Genomic DNA, 21767 nt, shown 5'->3' with positions numbered 1-21767 from the left:
TAACTCGCCTCCCTGCAGGAGGCAGATAAAGAGCCGCTCCACCGGGGCCTGAGAAGCTCCTGCACCAGGGAGGCTTGTTATCTGAAGCGGGTCAGACACGCACTCACTTCCTCTGGGAGACGATAAGCTTCTATCACAGGGATGATTAAAGGAGAAGCAGGAAGAAGTGAAGCCCCGAAGGGCACCGAAAGGAGTCTTTGATTAAGAATAGGATCATAAGCCAAATGAGCAAAAGTCTGCGGACACGCCTCTTCAATCATTCTAAACAAATCAAAGACATTTTGCACAATTGCATGCTTCCGAACCTTGTGGCAACATCGCGCTTGGATGTCTTTGGTGTGGAAGAACACAATTCAGATAACCTATAACGAGTGAATTACATTTTTCTTTTTCCATTTTTACTTCATGTGATTTTGAATTTGGTATATATATCCATGCATTCATTTTCAACACCGCTTATCCTGGTTAGGGTCACGGGGTGCTGGAGCCTATCTCAGCTGACTTCGGGCGAAAGGCGGACTACACCCTGAACTGGTCACCAGTCAGTCGCAGGGCACATATAGACATGGACAACCATTCGCACCGTCACTGAGTGGGAACTGACCCCACGCTGCCCGCACCAAAGTCAGGCGAGTGTACCACTACACCATCAGTGACATGAATTTGGTATATATTTTTTCATAATATCAAATACAGTAAACAATTATTAATGAATTTATTTATTTATTCATTTTTTAATTCCTCCAAGGAATATACAATATATTAGATGTTATTTATGGGGCAAGCCAAAAGTTGCAACAATAATTTTTTTTTTGGTCTTATTTGTATTATTTTTACACCTATTATTGTACTAAGTCGACCAAGGGCAGCACTGAATATATGGTAAAAATATGATGCGTTTAATTTTTTTTCATTTTATTTTGTCCTAAACAATATTTTTATTTTTTTAAATCTTTTTAATGAACTCCCCGGAGGGTCAAACTAAATTAATGTGTTTGTTTTGGAGGGGTTGGAACAGTTTAAAGGCATATTCATTCATCTCAATGAATCAAGATAGTTTGAGATACAAATGTTTTGAGTAACAGGCGTGGTCTCGTAATGAATTAAACTTGTAAGTCAAGGGCATGTAAATGATTTGCATTTGTTTAGAGTGTTGCATCACATTTCCCCCCTAAATTTAGCAGGGTCCTCTGAGAACTCCATTCAAGTTACAGGCTTCTAATGCTGCCAATCAAAGGGGATGGCTGTCATAATTCATTCCACCATTTTAACTAAATGCTTGAGTCAAACGAGCCCCTCTCGAAAACAAGTGTTAATGCTCTTCCAGCATCTACGAACGTCCCCTTGCTTCCCTTCCCTCATTAGCAAATGAAGTCCCACAGCAGCATGCCTTACTTGCAATAATTTGAACTGTGAGCAGCTCACAATGAAATATGCATAATTTAATAAGTGTGTGTGGGTTTGCACATGATTGCATCCACTTGTCTAATGAGAGTGAAACATTAAAGGCCCCTGCCGAGTGCAGGAAAAAAGAGAATTCATCTTTATTTTAAGGCAGTAGGCCCTAGCAGGACACCCCACCTAAGTGAGCACCGAGTGACCCCCCCCCCCCCACCCCCTCCCCAACATTCAGCGAGTGGATTGTGCACCGCTGGTTGCTATAGCAACCACGAAATTCACTGAGGAAGGATTTAATTTTTTTTTACCTCTTGTTGAACCATCAAACTGCATTTTGGAACAGCCTGTGTGCCACAGAGTTCTTTTATTTTGTATTTTTTAGATCATACTATTAAAATATAGACAGCTCATGGAAATAAGGAAATTATTGCAAAATAAATCACCTTCTGCATTTAGTGATGCACAACAAGTACTTTGTACTACGATAAAAATACATGTTTAAAAATATATAACCACATAACATATCTGAACTACAATAAAATACAGTCCAATGTGTAAAAATAATAATAAAAAACTGTTTATTGCAACACCCAGGTCAGGTTTTACTGCCAAATGTAACAAGACAAAGAGAATTACACCTTGTCTTTAAAACAACCACATAGCTTAGCCTTTCAGTCCGGTACCTTAATGCTAATGCTAAATAGTAGCAGTGCCATAACTCCTTGCCCAATGTCCTGAACACAAACAGTGCAGCAACATATGTAGACAGGACATATAAGAATATTCACAGGCATATATTCTTTATCCTCTGCGAAGAACGGATGATATTATTGCCGTACTGATGAGCTGAGAGCAGTGGAGCCGTCTCAACGGAGAGTACAACCGTATGTCGGTGGTATACTGCCCCCGGGTGGCTTTTGTTTTTCTTATTAAAAAATATTTACGTGTATTTTATATAAAATATTTATTAATAAAAAATATATTAAAAAACTATGACCATCTAGTGAAGCCAAATAAGTTTCCAAGAATATTAAATATTAAAATATGTTGCAGTGGCAAAATTAAAACCACAAAATTATGTCAGTGACAATGAAAACTGAGCATTAATATCTCCGTAAAGGCATATTTTTTTTAAACATCTGGCTGTATTGTGTATGTATACTGAATAAAATTGGTTCATTAAGTCATAGAGGATAAATATATAAATGTACATAATCATACATCATCCCACGCAGTCCTTGACCTACATATCAGGTATGTTTGGCCCTGAGGGGTCCCCGGGTGAACAACCAGACAATGAAGTGCTCGATCGGGTCCACTCCCACACGCAGCGTGCGACTTCTTGGGGACCAGATGGCCGATTGCTCGGAGCCGCGAGAAAATTAATCACAAAGCATTTTGTCCCACGTCTGCCTGCATACAAAACCGACTTTAAACGTCCCGGAGCCTCCCACCGTGCGCAGCTAGCAGCGTATCAGGTGCACTCAATGGTCGACGTGGACTGGAGATTGAGTTTGTGGCTGGATCACGCCGGGCCCTGCTTGACATCATTCATTCTCCGAAGAATTCAAGCGCACATGACCATCTGCGTTCATACAAGCTTGAAGACCCATTGGTAAAAACATTGTATTGATTCATTACCAGTGAATAAAGTTTTCTTTTATTTAGGTAAAATTCTGCAAAAAAGTCTCCAAAACAATACGGAAGCAGAAACACCATGACGCTCATCAGTCATCACGTGATGGTTTGAGTTTTCTACATATAGATTGCACGCATTAAAGTCTCTGTAACATGGAAATAAATATAGCTTGTAAATTTGAAACACCACAGCGGGGATTCTTTTTATTTCTTATTTTTATTTTATTTTATTTTATTTATTTATTTTTTTTGCTTATTGGGATTTTAAAAAAAGTAGGTTTTTTTTTCAATGCAATTATAACGGGTGTCAATTATTTGCGACTTTGCGCTATTCGCAGTCCGGCCTCTGTATTCCTTATCCTCTTTGAAAAACAACTAAGATTATTACTGCAATTTATTGAGTTTAGAAGGGAATTGTCTTTTTGTGTATTTTATAGCTACTATACTGCGCCCTGGTGGCCAAGGCACGCACATTACAGGGAGCAGAATGTCAATGGGCATGGATGCATGAAATCATGATGCACAAACTTTCATTGTTTCCATTCTATTTAATTGTGTTATAACTTTATATTTTCATAAAGTATGTAGAGTGCAATTTATCCTCAAAATTCTCTTATCAACATTTTTTTTGTTTTTTTTTTGTGGGTCTGGAACGGATTAATGGCATTTCCATGCATTTCAATTGGGGAAAGATGATTTGCGTTACGAGCGTGGTCACGGAACAAATTAATCTCATAAATCAAGGCACCACTGTACTCAAGTAAAGTACAGCCACCTAAAAAAAATCTACTCAAGTGCAGCGATGAAGTACTTGTGCTTCATTACTTCCCACCACTGGAGGATGCAGAAAAATTACGGTCAGGAGGTCAGCAGTCAGGTTGTCATGCTGAAACACAAATGTGCTGTGTGACAGCTTTAAAATATCACACCCTTTCCTTTCTATGCACTGTTGGTCTTTTTGCATTTATTTCCAAAGCCTCATTGTTGTTGTCTTCACTGCAGCCATTGTTGCAGAGCACTGGTCTCCCCTGGTTACCACATAACCCTTTTTAATGGCCGTGTTGCCTTGAGACCAAAGGTTCTCAAACTGAGGACCCCAGAGCCATAACTTGGTGGTTTGTAACATAATATAAAATACATTTTAAGGTTGTATACTTTTCCAAATGTGCAGTGACTTTATCTTGTGATGTTATTCTCATAAGATTATGTCTTTTGTTCTTGAAAAGTTGTGACTTGAATTTCTAACCCCCAAAAAATAAAACACTCTACAAGTTCACAGTATTGCACTTTATAAAAACATAAAGTAATAACAATTCAATGGAATGTAAAAGAAAAGAAAGTTTGCGTATCATGATTTCATTGATGGCGGCACGGTGGACGACTGGTTAGAGCGTCAGCCTCACAGTTCTGAGGACCCGGGTTCAAACCCCGGCCCCGCCTGTGTGGAGTTTGCATGTTCTCCCCGTGCCTGCGTGGGTTTTCTCCGGGTACTCCGGCTTCCTCCCACATCCCAAAAACATGCATTAATTGGAGACTCTAAATTGCCCGTAGGCATGGCTGGCAACCAGTTCAGGGTGTACCCCGCCTCCTGCCAGATGACAGCTGGGATAGGCTCCAGCACGCCCGCGACCCTAGTGAGGAGAAGCGGCTCAGAAAATGGATGGATGGATGGATTTCATTGATTGCAAATCATTGTGCGGCTCCTTCTGGTGTGCACGCCTTGGCCACCAGGGGGCAATATAATAATTCCCAAGAATATACACGAATAAGAGTGTCACAACTGCTCAGTAAGATGCAATAATACTCAGAGGATGAGTATTTGGGAGTATATTGTTATAATGTCTGTCTACATGTGTGAACACAAATGGTGAAGCAACCGTTTGTGTTCAAGTATTCAAGGATTCAAGGAGACCAACACATATTTACACATGATATGGGACAAAATACAATACAAATATTTGCTGCGTAAATGGTTATAACACTGTGACATTCATGCTAGTTTCATTAGCCCATCTATGGCGTTTTGCATTGTGTGGTAGCATCAAGGTAGTGGACTTCCATCCAAAAAGTTATACAGTGTTTTGTTTAATACAGAAAACGTGAGTCTCTTTATTTTATGTTTAGTTTCTGTTAACTTCAACTGGGAGTAAACATTCACAGGCAGCCAAAGTGCAGCTTGTCGGGAAGTTCGCTGTCGCCAGCTAAACGCTCGTAAATTTTTGCTCGCGGGTCAAGACCAAACAAATCAGCCGAGCTAGCATTTTTATTCTTGAAACAGTCCTCCAGTGTTCCTCCGCAACCAAAAAGAAAAAACATAAAAAGTGATCGTCACCTGTTTCCAAACATCGCACTTGAGCACCGTTAACACCTCTGGGAACTCCACAGTGCTTAATCTGATTGGATGATTGAGTGCTTTAAGAATTATGGCCGTGGTGACCTCACCTGGGGCCGTCACTCAAGTTACGGGGGGCGCCGAGTTCCAAACATGACCTTTGTAGGGTACACTTTCACAGCCAATACAGTGGAGGTACACGACGTCTCTAGCAGAGCTTCAGTGAAAGTTCACAAATGCAGAAACATTTTCAGCAGAGATCAGCAGAATTGTTCTGAGTTGCTATACAACAGTCTGTGAACCTTTTGGAATTGTAGTGGATATAAAAAGTCTACACACCCCTGTTCCAATGCCAGAGTTTTGTGATATAAAAGCGCTGACTCCCGTTTTAACATGAGTTTGAATGTGATTTGTTCATTCTGAACTCAACAGCATCCCCATTTATAAGAGGGTTTGCACACTATCCCAGTTGTTTATTTTCACTTCCCCGTATTTTTTACATATTTAAAAAAAAAAAAAGAACGCAGTGCCTTACATGTGGAAGAGAGTTCTTATGAAAGTAAGCTCATTAAAGTCATGTCTACCTCCTGAATAGTCCATCGAGCATTTAAGGCAACGTTTCTTTTTGTCTGTGCAGGCCTGGATGGAGTTCAGTACAAATTTCCTACTTGGAGGAAGCCCACATACCAAAGTGGAGAAACATACACAAACGCGGCTGCGACGACCTGCTAATGTGAATACTCAACAGACTCCGTGATGTCTCGCTAAGTATGGACCACGGGCCAGCATTAATGATTCATTTCTCCGCTTTTTTTCTCAAGGTGAAAAGTTACATTGAATTGTCATGGTTTATATTTTAAACCTTGATCTCATGAAATGGTTGCTTAGTTGATTTATTGTAAAGAAATAACCATATTAGTAAAATAAAATGTATACATTTGGATATTTACAGTTGCATTGTTTTATTAAATAATTGGTTGAGAATCAAATAAAAATGCCCAATTAATGATTATTTATCGTTCAAATAAATGCCAATTTTACATATTTTGCAATTTAACATTTTTATTACATTTATTTATTCATTCTGTTAAATAACTGGTTCATTCAGCTGAATTAAACTATTCTGAATAATAGTAAAAAATAGAATATATTTTAGTTTTATGCAGAATATTTTCATGAGTAAAATAAACTTTTTTTTTTCTTTTTTCCGCCCTCATCTACGAATTATCTTGCCCCTCTGTCCATTCGAAAAATCCAGTGTGCCTACTCCTGCTCTAGACGTGTTATTAATGTCATCAAATACAATAAGACTACATTTTTTGATTGTGTGCATTTAGACCACCTGGGTCTCAAAGCCTCCCCAATTTTTTGTCTTTAAGGTTGAACTAATCACCCCTCCCCATGCCCGTGCCCCGCCCACTACCATGCCCTCAACGAGACGCTGATGTGTCGGAGCTGCGGTGTGCCGCCGTGATGCATGACTTCATTAAGGCGTCTCGTGGCCATGGCGACTGTCGTCGGGCGTGGGGGTCAACGCTAACGCGACGCTGGCCTCCAGGCGGACGCTGCCACGAGACTTGAGCGATGACGCCGGGGTACGTATACGTCCCCCTACCCCCTTAAATCTGCTCACCGATTTATGCCGCCTAAGCTTGCACAAACACGCACAATACAAGTGATGGACAACTCTGCGGCTAATAATTCTTTATCTGGTTCCAGTCCTGCAGCAAATGGAAGGATAAAGTACATCTGTTTCAACATCAAAACTGCGCTTAAGTATTTAAGTAATGACTCAGTTAAAATGCATTGCATGTAAAAGTTAAATAAAAGTGGAACCTAAATAAAAGTCTAAAAAGATTAAATTCACATGTACAGCATTGCACTATAAAGTTAAACAGCTGAACTGTATTTAGGCAATGATTCTTTTGCGCACTACTAAAGTGAGCCCACATACCTCAGTTTGAGAATCACTGTACATTATATATCAAACTGGTCAGCATTGCAAAAGAGAAACTGTTTTCAAAGTCCTTACCTGCATAAATGAAGATTAAATAAATAAATGAAATAAAAACTGATTTATGATCAATTCTTTATGTCCAATACAAAGCCTTGTATAGCCACGTTTTGTGAGTTTTTTATTTTCAAATGATCCTAAATGAATATCTAATATGATCACTGCCTTCTAAACCACCAAGATACATAATTCCTCCTGCTTTTATTGCAACCTTAAAACCTGAAGTCCCTCTCCTGCAAAGTGCAAAAATGGTGTTGCCCCACTCTAGTTCTCAGCGGCTCATTTATCCTCAGTGCTGGATCTGGTGGGGCACTGCTCAACTTGCCCCGTATGTATCCATCCATCCATCCATTTACTGAGCCGCTTCTCCTCACTGGGGTCGCGGGCGTGCTGGAGCCTATCCCGGCTATCATCGCGCAGGAGACGGGGCACACCCTGAACTGGTTGCCAGCCAATCGTAGGGCACATACAAACAAACAACCATTCGCACTCACAGTCACACCTACGGGCAATTTAGAGTCTCCAATTAATGCATGTTTTTGGGATGTGGGAGGAAACCGGAGTGCCCGGAGAAAACCCACGCAGGCACGGGGAGAACATGCAAACTCCACACAGGCGGGGCCGGGGATTGAACCACGGTCCTCAGAACTGTGAGGCTGACGCTCTAACCAGTCGCCCACCGTGCCGCCGCCCCGTATGTAAACTGAGCAAAATCTAGAACGTACGAATGGAGACACAGGTGGATACGATACACATTAAGAGGTAAATATACCTATAATTTCTTGTTTGTGTGGTCACGTTATACAATTTCAACAATAAAAGTGACATGATAATAATGATCTATTCACTCCTCCATCTTCCGTTTTGGCTAGCGGGTGTAGTTGTTGTTCAAAGTAATTCGGTTTTCGATATTACGGACATAAATCTGCTTTAATTGTCAGCGTGTTTCCAGCTCCCCTGTTCACATTTCCCTCTCACGACCCGTGCCCTTGACTTTGTCTGGCACCCCCGCAGTGAAGCACTCTGCCCCCCAATCTGTGTGCTCGCGTGCGGGGCGCCTGAGCGAGTCCTCCGTCCTTTCAAAAGCCGGAAAATAGCATGTCACTTCATGCTTTTGGTCCATCTCAACGCAGGAAACGATGAATCAGCAATTAATTTGGTATATTAATACAAACATAACAATAACGTATATATTTTTGAAATATTAAGATTACAATTTTTTTTAAATATATAAAATATCCTTTTGGTTCATATAAGCATGAATTGTTAAATCATCAAGGAATTGGGTTTAATAATAACAATAGCAATTCAAGAAATATAAAAAAAAAAAAATGTAACATTAATTTGTTATATATAAAATAATCATATCATATCACAAAATAACATGAATTCAAGGCTCAGTTATTAATTTTGTATATTAATGAGGAATCGTAAATATTAATTTAAATATATTTAAACTATTAAAAACAATAATACATAAAAAATACCACAATAAGGTTGGTCCATCTTACAGCATGAAATTATGAATCAGAAATTAATTTGGCATGAATAAAGAAAATAATGATAGTTAAAAGATAGTACAAATGACTTAAATATATAAAATAATAATAACAATTTTTAAAAATTTAATCATCCTACAATATGAAATAATATATCATCATGAAATTTGGTTTATTAATTTAAAAAACTGAAAAAATCTTTTAATTAACATTAATTTAAAAAATATGCAAAATAATAATAATAATAATAATAATAGATTATATGATTTTGCTCTTACAACATTAAATTATACTGTAAATCATTTTTGTTTTGTAATTTTTATCCATCCATCCATCCATCCATTTTCTGAGCCGCTTCTCCTCACTAGGGTCGCGGGCGTGCTGGAGCCTATCCCAGCTGTCATCGGGCAGGAGGCGGGGTACAGCCTGAACTGGTTGCCAGCCAATCGCAGGGCACATACAAACAAACAACCATTCGCACTCACAGTCATGCCTATGGGCAATTTAGAGTCTCCAATTAATGGATGTTTTTGGGATGTGGGAGGAAACCGGAGTGCCCGGAGAAAACCCACGCAGGCACGGGGAGAACATGCAAGCTCCACACAGGCGGGGCCGGGGATTGAACCCGGGTCCTCAGAACTGTAAGGCCGACGCTCTAACCAGTCGTCCACCGTGCCGCCATCAATGAAATCATGATACGCAAACTTTCTTTTCTTTTACATTCCATTGATTTGTTTTTATAAAGTGCAATACTGAGAAAAACCATTAAACCCTCAAAGTGGACACCTTTACTTCACCTCCTGTCAGCAACGCGGCCAGTGAAAAATGAAGACGGGGAACAAAGAAGCTTGACTTGCTTGAAAATTGAATGATTTGGCAGAGAGGAGTCATCTTTTCTTCCGCCCCGGGGTGGAAACGTGAGAAGAACTTCGCATGAGGTTGCGGGTTTTTCGTTGCCAAGTTCAAAGATGTTTTCTTAAAGCCTTTCACTCGCATTTGATAAAAAACAGACTCGGCGAGCAAAGGCCGGGGGATATTCGGAGAAAAGAGCTTCTGGATTTTTACTGCGTAGCGCCATTAGAAACAGTGACTCACTGACTGTTACGTTTGACTGTGGAACTTTTTGGGGACGGTTAAACAGAAAGTGCCACGCCGTCAGATAAAAGTATGCGAACCCTTTGGAATTATAGCGGCGCCTTGAGATACTAGTGACCTAAATTACAAGTGCTTCCAGATACGAGCCATGGTAGTCGACTCAATTCAACTCACTTCACAGCGAGCAGCAGTTTGACAGATGGTGAACAATTTCTGAAGAAAAAGAGTCTTCGAGCTGTTTAAGGCCCAACTAAACATAAAACAAAGACAATTACGCGCTGTGTGTTTAAAACAACCAACCAATGTTGCCTTAAGAATGGACCGCTACCTTGATGCTAACATAATGAAAACGCCATTGACAGCCTAACGGTTAGCGGCGATCGTCGCGGTTTAAGAAGCAACAGATATCTGAACACAAAGGGTGGAGCCACACAAGTAGACAGATAATAGAACAATACTCATAGCTACATATTCTTTATCCTCTGTGAAGAGCGACTAATATTACCACAACTAACTGAGCAAAACAATGTGGCAAAAAATGTTGAATGTCCTTAATTACGTAATTACTGTTTGTTTTTTTGTTTGTTTTTTAAGCTAATATTACAGCATCTTACTGAGTGATAGTAGAAGAAGTACTTGTCTTCGTTTGTGTCTGCATGAATCGATGAGACAGTACTGCTTCCCGGTCGCAAAGGCGGGCACACCAGAAGGAGCAGCACAATGAATTGAATTACAGCATTAAATCATGATGCACAAACTGTTTAATCCCTTGCATTCTATTTAATTATGTTATTACTTTATGTTTTTAAGAAATATTATTGAGTGTTATTTTTATGCTTGTGCTAATGGAGGGAAGAAGCATTTTGTAGCCCAGTTGAAAAGGACGCTGCCTGAACACGCCTCAGGCCATCAGGTAGGAAGGTCATAGTTCAGCAGCTTTGACTGTAAGGATAAGTTATGAAAATCTGTTTTTCTAACCCCTATTTGACTGGGCCTGGAAAACACCAAAACAATACAAATACATTATATTTGGGTCTATTTATATTTTTTTTTTCAAAAAAGGAGGGTTGAATGCTGTTGATCATAACAAATAAGTGCTCGTTTGCGCGCATGTGCGCGCGCGTGTCAGTAGATGAAAAACCTGTTCATGAGCGGCCGAGCAGACTACAAATAGATTTTCATTCAGGAGAGACTATTTGGCTCCCGTCCAAAGCAAATAGTCCCCAATGATGAGGTGCGACATGCACTTTTACACATGCGAGCTTGACTGCAGCTGGCCTGGAATCGTAGACCGCCTGGCAGGGCCATGAAACCACTGGAACCGAGCGCTCACGCTATTGTGTAACCATTTCCAGTCATGACAGATCCGCTTACCAATTAATGACCAAGTCGATCTGCAGAAAACTTCGCAGACTTGTTGTTACCTACTGACCTATTTAGCTACTAATGAATCCAACATATAAACCACCTACCTACCTACCTTCCAAACCTCACTTCATCCCAAACTGTACCTTATTTCGTCTCATCGCTTATTCTCGCTCACAAACCGGCACATGTCTCATATCCCATCTCTCATCTGAGACTAAACAACAAAACAGCACCACAACATAACTCAGTCTCCTCCATGTTTCGCAGTAGGTACAGTGTGAGTGGTGCAGTGATTGACTGTTTTTACACCGTTTCCTGCTGAACTCTTTTGCAATCGGGTCCGTGTTAGGCAAAAGTGTGTGTTAATAGTCAACAAAACAGAATGTTGTCTGGCTTGTTTGAACACATAAACGGCGGAATCTCTCATGAACGTCTGTATGCCAGTGTGCCAGTCAACATATGCGTACGGTCATGACTCAAGGCGCTGTCACTCACACGTCCATGTGGCGTCTTCAACCTCTTTTGCAATCGCGGCTCCTTGGTAATGATTCCTCGTTGTCTCAGGAGCCCCAAAAAATGTTGTCATAAAAATGAAAGACTTGCGCTAGCTTGTTAGGCCGCTTAAAGCTCATCCTTATGAGCACGCTGTCCAGACACGACGAAATGGAAATATTTCTTAACACGATTACATAGCGAAAACAAATTCACCTCTGTAAAGAACACTTGCATGCAGGCGCGTGGGACTCGGCGGGGATCAAATGGTCGGGGCTAGTGGGGCAGTGCCCCGCCAGACGGCGAAATTAATGAGTTTCAATAAAGTGTCGTTTTTAGAGTGAAGTGGGGTACACACATACTGACAATCCTCATGTGTGCGGTCAACACTGAGGTCTGCCAGTCCAGCCTTCGGTTTGGTAATGGTACCGAGGCACGTTTCAAGGTTTCGTTTCAAGGTTTCGACCTAGTTTGCTGGGCGGCCTAAGAATACGTGGTCACAAGAAGGCATGCTCAGTTAACTTGTTAATGTTTTATATTTATGGCCTAGAAGTGTTTTTCAGACAAATATTTACTGTTCTGATGAATTTACTACTGTACTGAGTTAGCATCATAGCAGGCCAAATGCATAAGTGAACTAAGTACCGGCTCTGGGCCCCGTGACCACTAGGCCCCCCCCCCCCCCCCCCCCCCCCTAGAGCAATTAGCTATTAGCAGAGCCTGGAGTTCTATTTTGGAAAAAAAATTGTTTTTGCTTGACATTTTGTAGTTTATTTTATTTAATACTCTGAATTTTGTCATCAGTGCTATGGCACGACTCCTTCTTGTGAGTGGCTCCAAATCAGCCCTTAGATCATTCAGAAACTCCCAATCTGCATTGCTCAATAGAAAAAAATTTGTTGTTTCTGGCAAGCTGAAAAATCTGTAACAGTTTGCGCCTGGCTTTCAGACGCGGTATTTAAAGTTGCAAAGTCACCCATCGCAATTTGCCTCTGGTTTGAGAAAATCACATTCCGAGTGGACTGTACTCATTATAGTTCCTCAACGGGAATGATCAATTATGAATAATATTGGCATAAATAGCTCCGGTTAGTGTAAATTATTAGTAGACTACACAGTGCGTTCCGACGGACGTAATCCAGGTGACGTCACCAACGTAGTATTCAGAACTCCGTCGTATAAAGATTGAGATGTTAATTTTGTTGGTGCACTGCCCACTTGCCATGTAATTGAAATTTTAGAGGGCACTCTCGTCTTCCTGCAGCGGAGCCTACCGACTGTTTGGCACCCCACCAATTTATTTTCAACTAAAAATGCCACAGGGCAGCCTGGCACTTGATTTTGTTGAATTGCATTTTGTGGTCCTGAGAGAACCCGAGTGCGAAAGCATCAACAGAACCCGCCGGCGTACGACAAAAGGAAATGACACGGCTTTTAGCGAGCGGCGCCGCGAAGCCCGAAGTGTTCCACGGTCGCAGCAGCTGAAGGGCCTCGTGTGAGGGCGGCGGGACAGCTGGGGGTGGCGGGGTGACCCCCGGAAGCTCCCCCGTGGCAGCTGTTTTAGCAAAGGTGGCTCGGGTGTAACCAAATACTTCCTGCTTCGTCTTCCTTTTTACATCTTACAACATTTGAGGTCCTGTGATGCCCTCGCACGTGGGCAAGGAGAGCGACAGTCACCGATGCACTTTCTGATGTATATTGAACGCGACAAAGAGTCCAACACACAAATACAAAATGAGAACACTCGCAAGGAGCTGCCGTAGGCCGCAACGCGCGCCCAGACACGCAAGTTCATAAGCGTCACATTTGAGCCGACGTTGACACAATACTTCTTAAAGCCACTAGGGCATGTTTGTCTGAGCTGTGATAGGCTGAAATGCATTAGCAAGCATTTTACAGTAGTCCTCATTTCTTCCTCTTCATCACCTTGTCTGTCTACTTTCAATGCTGATTATTTGTGTCAATCACAACAGATTGTGTATGAATTATTATTATTATTATTATTATTTTTTTGAAGCTCTGAAATTTAAAAATGGGAGAGATCCAACATTTGGGAGCCACGACTTCAAACGTCAACGTTTTTAGCCTGGGGCAATGAGACACACCCAGGTCATAAGATTAGCTTATATATGAGCGACGCACAATCATATTTACATTTATTTTATGATGCTACAATGTTTAATTGCAACTCTTTTAAGTGTAAATACAGTTTAATGTTGTTGTGGAGTACAATAGGACCGATAATTGTTTTGATTTTACAAATTACAAATTACACTTTACAAACAGAACTATTGAATGAGATCAATTTGTAGTTCTTCCCTCATGTGGCCAAAAGTTTCGCAGCGATGACTTTCAATAACTTATCATGAGATTTTATTTTATTTAGTCATTCATTCAGGCTTACATTTTTAATTATATCTTGATTAAAATCCATTCATTAGAATACAAATAAGGAATAATCGGAGGAGAATGTGATTGAGTTGTGTTATTGTGATAAGGAATTGGACCTTGAGGATTTAGACGAGGTGGTAAATTAGTACATGATAAAAGGGTTGTGGCACACACACACACACACACACGCAAAAGCCATAGAAGACCCCACCCCACTACGCTCCTTCCTCAATGTACTTTCCTTCGCTTGTCTCCTTCCTAAATTGTGTTTCCTACCCTCATCTCCTTCCACAATCTTGTTTCCTTTGCTCATCCGCTTTCTTCCTTCCTCAGTCTCGCCCAAATCCTTCCTCTACTGTTTCCTTCACTCATCACCTTTACTCAGTCGTGTCTCCTTTACTCATCTCCTTCATGTAATCCCGTCTCCTTCGTTCAGCTCCTTTTCTCCATTGCTTGTCTCGTTGCTCAACTGTGTTTCCTCCGTTCATCGCCTCGTCTCCGTCGTCAGTCAAGTCTCCTTCGCTTGTCTCTTTCAACGATGGTGTCTCCTTCGCCTGTGCCCTTGTCTCCCTCATGTGTGAACTTTCCTCGTTTCCTTGTGTCCTTTCCACATCTCCGTCCTCAATCTGGTCCCTCTCACTCATCTTCTTCTCCTATCTTGTCTCCTTCACTCAATTTGGTCTCCACTCATTCTTGCCTTCTTCACTCATCTCCTACAATCCCGTCTCCTTCCTCAATCTTTCCTTTTTTCACTTGTATCCGTCTCGCCTTCATTTGTCTCCTTCCTCCACTTGTGTCCTTCACTCATCTTCTTGTCTCCTTGATGTGCTTGCTCTGTCTCCTTCGCTTGTCTCTTGGTCTGCTTCATGTCTTTCCTTCCCATCACTCGTCTCCTCAATGTTGTCATCTTCACTCATTTTTTTGCCTCCTTCACTTGTATCCTTTTCTCCTTCATGTGTCTCCTTTGCTTGTGTCTCATTGTCTCCTTCGCTCGCCTGCTCCACTAAATTTTGTCTCCTTCACTCATTCTTGCCCCCTTCACTCATATCCTTGTCTGTACATTGTTTGCCTGTCTCCCTGTGTTTCCTTGTTTCCTTCACTCGTCTCCTTGTCTCCTTAACTTGTCTCTTTGACTTAATTTGGTCTCTTTTTGCACCTTCTTGCCTCATTCACTCGTCTTTGTTTCTTTCCTATGTTCCCTTTGCTAATCTCCCTCCTCGTCGTCGTCGTCCTCCTCCTCCTCCTCCTCCTCCTCCTCCTCCTCGCGTGCTTTTGAGGCTGCAGTCTAACAATTTGTTCTCGTTCTCCTGCGCACTTGCTTTCTAGTTTGTGGCTCGGATACGCGGCGGCGAGCACCGACGGACATCGCCATGACTCTCCAGCAGCAAAGAGCGTTTCTGTGTCTCTTTCTCTTTCTTCACGCCCGCAGCGGTGAGTTGAAACAAACTCCTGACGTCCTTTTTTTTATTTTTTATTTTTTTTAAAGTGTACTTTTAAGCGCTGACTTTGACTAAAAGTACGCTTTATTTTATTTATTTATTTTTTAAAATTCTGTCTCGTGGGCGTGGGGCTAACTTGTTAGCTTCATGTCCCCCCTTCGAGTTAAGGTCATTTTAACGCTAATTAAGGTGTATTTCAATAACAGCTGCGTTTTATACAACACGCCAGTGTCTGTTTTCTTCATTAATTCACTTTTTGACGAGGCAGAAAGTTTCGCCGTTATGAAATGCTTAAATTTTTGTTTAATTAAACGCATAATTGATACACTTAAGTGTCAATTAACCGGCTAATGCGCAGCTTGTAACATTGTCATGGAGAATCACAGAAAAGCCCGTTTTCTTTCAAATGTTGCCAATATTTTGGATAAATAATCACAAGAATCTATATTATTACGGTGAAAATTTGCAGTAGAGACATTTCACACCTCGTGAACTTGACACAAATGTCATAATAGGCTGTCATTAAGTGTATATAATCTTCATATTCCTCTTTTTTAGTCTTTATTTATGAATATTGTCTCACACAGTTGCTATTAAGGGCATGTGACTTGTTTTAAAGTGTATTTATTACTGAATTGCGTAAAGTAGTGTATTCAAAACTTAGGGTTGGAGCCTAAAATGGAGTCGTCTGAGTAAATGTTAGTTTATGTATAACGTGTCATTGTCGTGTCAATACTCAAAATGTATTTTGGTACCTTTTATGTCCAAACTGCTCATTTTGGTTATTGAGCTGATAAACCTTGGTGCATAACATTTATTTAATCAATTTCTGCCATCCAAAATGTGTGAATGACTTATTTTTCCTCACAAATGTACTCCCAGACATGTGAATTATTGTTAAAACATGAAATTTCCACCTTCGGTTGTATCCTTCCTCAATTTTGTCCCGCTCATCTCATGTCCCGCTGAGAAAAATAAGCAATCCATTGCTTATTTTTCTCATTATTTGATTCCCAGCCAAGTGAATTATTGCCAACACATTAAAATTCCCGCATTTTCGTAGTTTGGTAAGGCATTGCACCCTTGCCAATAGGGTTAATATCCATAACAAATACTTTTTTGATTATCCTGTAGCCTATTGTTGAGATTTAGTGTAACTAGTTAATCCAAATCCCCTATCTTGCTTTAAATTCAGCATGAGGGATGTGTAATTAGAATTAAAGCAGAGCGTGCTTGTCTCATTAGTGCCTCGGTGGCGCAGTTTTTTGTTTCTTGACGATGGAGGTTTGGCATGAGCTGAATCGCGAAGTGCCAAAATATTCCCCTGGACTCGCAAAGATTTCAAGTCGGGTTGGGCTTTTTTTGCGCTCGCTCGGATTCTGGACGATCAGCGGTTACATCTCATTAAATATCGGTTCAAGTGCATTTATTCAATAATGCTATTAACTGTGATTAATGGCTATTATCCACTGGACACAGTAGGTTTTGGGAATGGGGTTTTGGACTGCTTTGCTGTTGGCTTTATGATGCAAATACAAAGCCGAAATGAGAACGCCATTAAATGTTGTAAAACAAACAGTTCTTAAAGATTCAATGTCAATGTATTGTACTAAAAAGTTCAATACAACTGAATTGTACTTAGCTGGTGATTCTTCTTCATACCACACCTGGAGAATCAATGACTTAGGACATATGTGTACAGTTTATAAAGGTTTTATGGAGCAGCAGTTTGACTTGGGAACACTTGGGAAGGTGTTTGAAAAATATGGACAAATTGAAGATGGAGCAGTGTAGCAGAACATATTGTTTTGGACCTTAGAGGTTTCCGCTTTGCAGTGTGTTATTCCAATCATATGACGAGACGTGATGACTTTTCCGACCTACCTTTTTGTGACCCTCAAGCCAAAGTACTTCAAGTAAATGTCAGTAAAAACAGACTTCTCGTAACTGAAGCTTTTACTGTACACAAACAAATAGATGGCATAGTGGAGGTCCCCCCCATAATGGGACAACACTCACCTGATCCTTATTTTTCCTCCCCAAATCCCTGTTTTTGACTCTATCAGCCTTGTCTTAATTAGGTTTACTACAACCTAATCCTCGTCTTCCCTTCTACCTCCTTCGGAGACGGACTAAAGCCGTCTGTTTTGGGATTAGCTCGCTGGCCGCTGATGGAGAAGCCGCTGAACCATTTTCTTGTCAAAAGTGGAGTACTCCCTCTCATGGGCCTTGAGGAGCACTTACCTAAACACAATTTGTGGTGTTTTATTTTATTTTTTTTTTCCTGCATGGGAGAAAAGCCATGGCAGATATGACAAATTCAAATAAAGTAGTGGATGCTGACCTGTATTGATTCCACGGGCCGGTGTTCATCAGCATGATGACCATGTTGTCTTACAGGCACGGGTTTTTGTACATTAAATCAGCAGCAGAGCTTTCATGGTGACATTTACAAAACACACAGTCGCCGCAAAAAGCGGGTCTACTCGTGCCGTACCATTATAAAACTGTATATAAATCATGCTTCGTCGGCCGCCTTCGGAGCTCAGCGAGACCCTTCAAGATGAAATAGTTTAGACAGCTGCACGGCGCAACAGTTGTTCAATGTATGGAGTCTGACAGTGCAGCATTTTTATGAGCCAAAACATGTTGAGACATACACAAGGAGCTCAGTCTGAGTTATGTGTATGCTTGAAATGTGGATGCTTTTGAAAGGTAATCCCATTTGAAAGGGTCATAATAGCTTATAGTTTGTTTGGTTGGTTATTTACTGTACAAGTGATGCCTTGACTTAAGAGTTTCATTTGTTCCATGACCACACTCGTAACTCAAATAACTCACATCGTAATTGAAATGAATGAAAACGGCATTAATCTGTTTCAGGCCCCAAAGCAATTATTTTTTTGTGTTTAGGAAAGAAAAATAAAAAAGGACGAAGGAAATAAACTGATTTTATGAACTGTAATTAAGTCGACAGTCTCACACACACACACACACACACACACACACACACTGTTGTAAATTTGTGTGTTGTGCCTTTAAATGGTGTGGCCTAGCGATTCCCTCGTAGCTAACCTCAAGTTACCTATCGCTCGCTCCCTTGCACTTCAAGCTCTGGCAGCGGGGATTGAGGAGGGCTTACCTAACCAGCGAGAGCTCAGCGGACGCCGTGCACGCTTTCAAGGGTTTCTTAATTGGCCAATCACTTGAACTGGGAGCTATACTGAGGACTGATTTACAGCATAAAAACATATGTACCTGAAGTACTTAACTTGCAGAGCAAATGACGTTTCCGGTGTGTGACATAAAGCACAAGTGAGTGTTCTGCATGGATGTCATGAAGCATATATATTTTTTTTAACCCAAGGAATATTTGACTGAAAAAAATATTCGTAAACCAATTTGTTGGTGAATCGGGGTTTTGTTTTCCACATCACGGGAGCTGTGGAAAGCGCAAAGCTCACTTGTAACTCTAGTCATTCCTCCCAAGTCAAGGCAAAAAAAAATGTCCGATCTATGGGTGGTATCTCGAAAAACTCGTAGTACTGTAGTTAGCAGGAGGTAGGGGGGAGCTGTGAAGGACAATGAATTTACAAAGTTATGAGTTTGTTTGTTAGTATTTTTCCTTGATTTATGATGGACTTCAGTTACTATGCTGGGCGACGTAAACCCAAATTTGTAAGTCAGAATGTGTTATTAGTCTTATCTCTAACCTATGCTAAAGCAGGCATAGTCATATTTACAGTAAATACTTGTATAAAAACACTTGATGTGATGTGATAAGTATGGTGATAAATGAGCGTGCCTTCTTGTGCGGCGCGATGCCGTATTTTTTTCACGCTGCTGTGCACATTAGTTCATTGAGCATTGTTCGTAACCTTGTTGTACATCAATACGGTCGTAAACCGAGGACCTGATTTTGGTGCAGAAAAAAATAAATCAATAAAAAAAAGGTGTGGATTCAGGATTTGTTTTTTGCAGTTCCAGTCCATATGCATTGGGGCGGTAAAACCCCTAATTCGGCAGCTAAAACGCTATATCCATTTTGTAACACCATATTACCTCCTATTGGACTGGAGGGGAACAGCATGGCCCCCGGTACCTCTGATTTTTCAAAGAGTAGGCCACCATGTTTAGCATTGTTCAGGCCGTGGTGGAGGCATTGTGTTTAACTGAGGGACAATCGAATATACTGTAGGTGGAAATAATAGGTTATTCAAATGAAGTTTTTATTATATTTTGTAAAGCATATCATATCAAATCATCTTAATCAGTCGAGAAAATCGTTGGCTATTTTATTCCACTGAGTAAATCATCCTGGTGTAAATATTGGCTGGTCTCTCCGCGACCCCGCCTTCGCGCCTTCCGTGCGTCTCGGCCGAGTGCCCGAGGATGCCTTAGTAGCGCCTCCGCGCTCGTGTGAGCGACGCAGGAAGTGTGCAGCTGTTGGCTACAGTTGTTCACCGGGATTAGTGCCGTTAGCCTGAGTGATAGCCGGGATTGACAGCTATGCGATCTAATGTACTGCCTCATTGTTTTCATTACAGAGAGTGCACCGCCGCGATGCAGAGACAATGGTTTAATACCACTGAATTAAGTGTAGCCTGTTGTGCATCACTCAAACGCAATACGTGTAGTAATTAATTGGACTTTTTGCTGGATATTTCCATAAATTTCCAATGGGAGAAGCAGTTGTATCAAGGGTTGAGTGTAAAAGCAGAAACTGTGCGCTCATACACGCAAGTGATGGTTCGCATTAAGGAATATATATTTAAAAAATCTGACCAAGATGCACTAAAATATCATATATTTTTTCTTTTCTCTTCTCAAACCTGGACCAAAAATGCTTGACAATAAAATAGCTTACAGAACCTTGCCCTTGCAATGGGAAGCCCACTAAAAACCGAGCCGTGACCCATTTTAAAGGCTCGCCTAAGATGACTCCCTCTATGTTTTTGGAGAATCAAAGCCATAGCTGACATCTAGCCTGAAAGCCGAAGACTGTGTGGCTTTTTTTGAAGGTTTTTTTTTTTGTGCGCTCTCCTCAGTGGATGGGCTGATTTCAGAGCAGGATTTTATATCCAGCGGCAGCTGCCTGTGTAGTTTGATCCCACGCCTTGCGGGAGGGAATTTCTCTCCCGTAGCTCCTGTATCGACTACCTCCTCGGTGGCACGGAAGCGCCCGGAACGTTCCTCCCTGCCGTTGCACTCCTTTATTCAAAGTGCACCATTTGGAAACAGCGGAAAATCCATACGCTGAGCAATGTGCCCTTGAGAAGATAAGACCTGTTTTGGGAGTATGAGATAGCAAACTCTGTTTTAGAGGAGATTACTCATGAGAAGGAGGAACAGTCAGATTATATGTTTTGCCAGTTACAAACTCTTACTTCATTTAGTGGTTAAAAAAAAAGTACAATGTGTACGCCATTACTTATTCTTTTAAAGTGCCGCTGGGAAACACATAAGCTATTTTCCTGGATTCGGATGCTCGGCTCGCACAGTTTGAATTGTTTGTACAGAAGTGTCAAGCGTATTGCGGTTTGTGTGGTTTTTGTCTGCTCCCTTATTATACACCCGAGCATTGAGCCATGGACAAATATTCGGCGTGACGCTTGTTTATAGTTAAAGATCTACTTAGTCTCTGCTTGTGTTGACAGCCAGTCTGTCCGAGCAAGATGACATGCTTGCGCTTCATCTTTTACACTCAAAAAACAGCAACATATCAAAGAACACTTGTAAGGAACACGAAAAGGAACACAAACAACAAGATAGCTGAGAGACACGAAGAACTGTTGCACGGTGACATGATATGACTGCATCCATGATGTTGCGATGCAAGGCGGACTTCCAATCGCGGGCAAGACAAGAGACACTTAACTTTGTTTTAATAAACTAAATGCAGATAACCTTGAGTAATGAATGTATTGTTTTGAGTTGGTGATTAACATTGATGATGTATTTTTGCTTGTCAACGTCAGAACAGCTTTACATTTCTAATAGAAAATATTTCAGCATTTTGATTGACCTCCAAGTATAATATAAAGCAATGTGACACGCGATATGGACTTTGCCAATTCGGGGAAAAATGAAGGTGATTTTTC

The 21767-nt window shown here is 41.0% G+C and overlaps 1 protein-coding gene across 3 annotated transcripts in view; it reads left to right on the top strand.

Annotated features, from left to right (window-relative positions):
• Nucleotides 1-6033: 6033 nt before the first annotated feature.
• The window catches only part of mcama (melanoma cell adhesion molecule a), a 45398-nt gene continuing 29664 nt past the window's right edge, over nucleotides 6034-21767 (top strand). Inside the window, exons 1-3 of one of the 3 annotated variants that reach the window (XM_061752071.1) lie at nucleotides 6034-6189; nucleotides 6748-6963; nucleotides 15554-15658. In XM_061752071.1, the coding sequence (XP_061608055.1) occupies nucleotides 15598-15658 (61 nt within the window). In that variant the 5' untranslated portion in view covers nucleotides 6034-6189; nucleotides 6748-6963; nucleotides 15554-15597. Of the gene's footprint in view, nucleotides 6190-6747; nucleotides 6964-14913; nucleotides 15659-21767 lie in introns of those variants that run through there. The other 2 variants (XM_061752073.1, XM_061752070.1) reach the window with 2 other exon arrangements.

The sequence above is a fragment of the Phyllopteryx taeniolatus genome, chromosome 17 (genome assembly GCF_024500385.1).
Source record: "Phyllopteryx taeniolatus isolate TA_2022b chromosome 17, UOR_Ptae_1.2, whole genome shotgun sequence".
In the NCBI taxonomy this organism is placed as follows: domain Eukaryota; kingdom Metazoa; phylum Chordata; class Actinopteri; order Syngnathiformes; family Syngnathidae; genus Phyllopteryx; species Phyllopteryx taeniolatus.
Note: the sequence above shows the minus strand (reverse complement) of the source record. Positions and strands in the feature narration are given on the sequence as shown.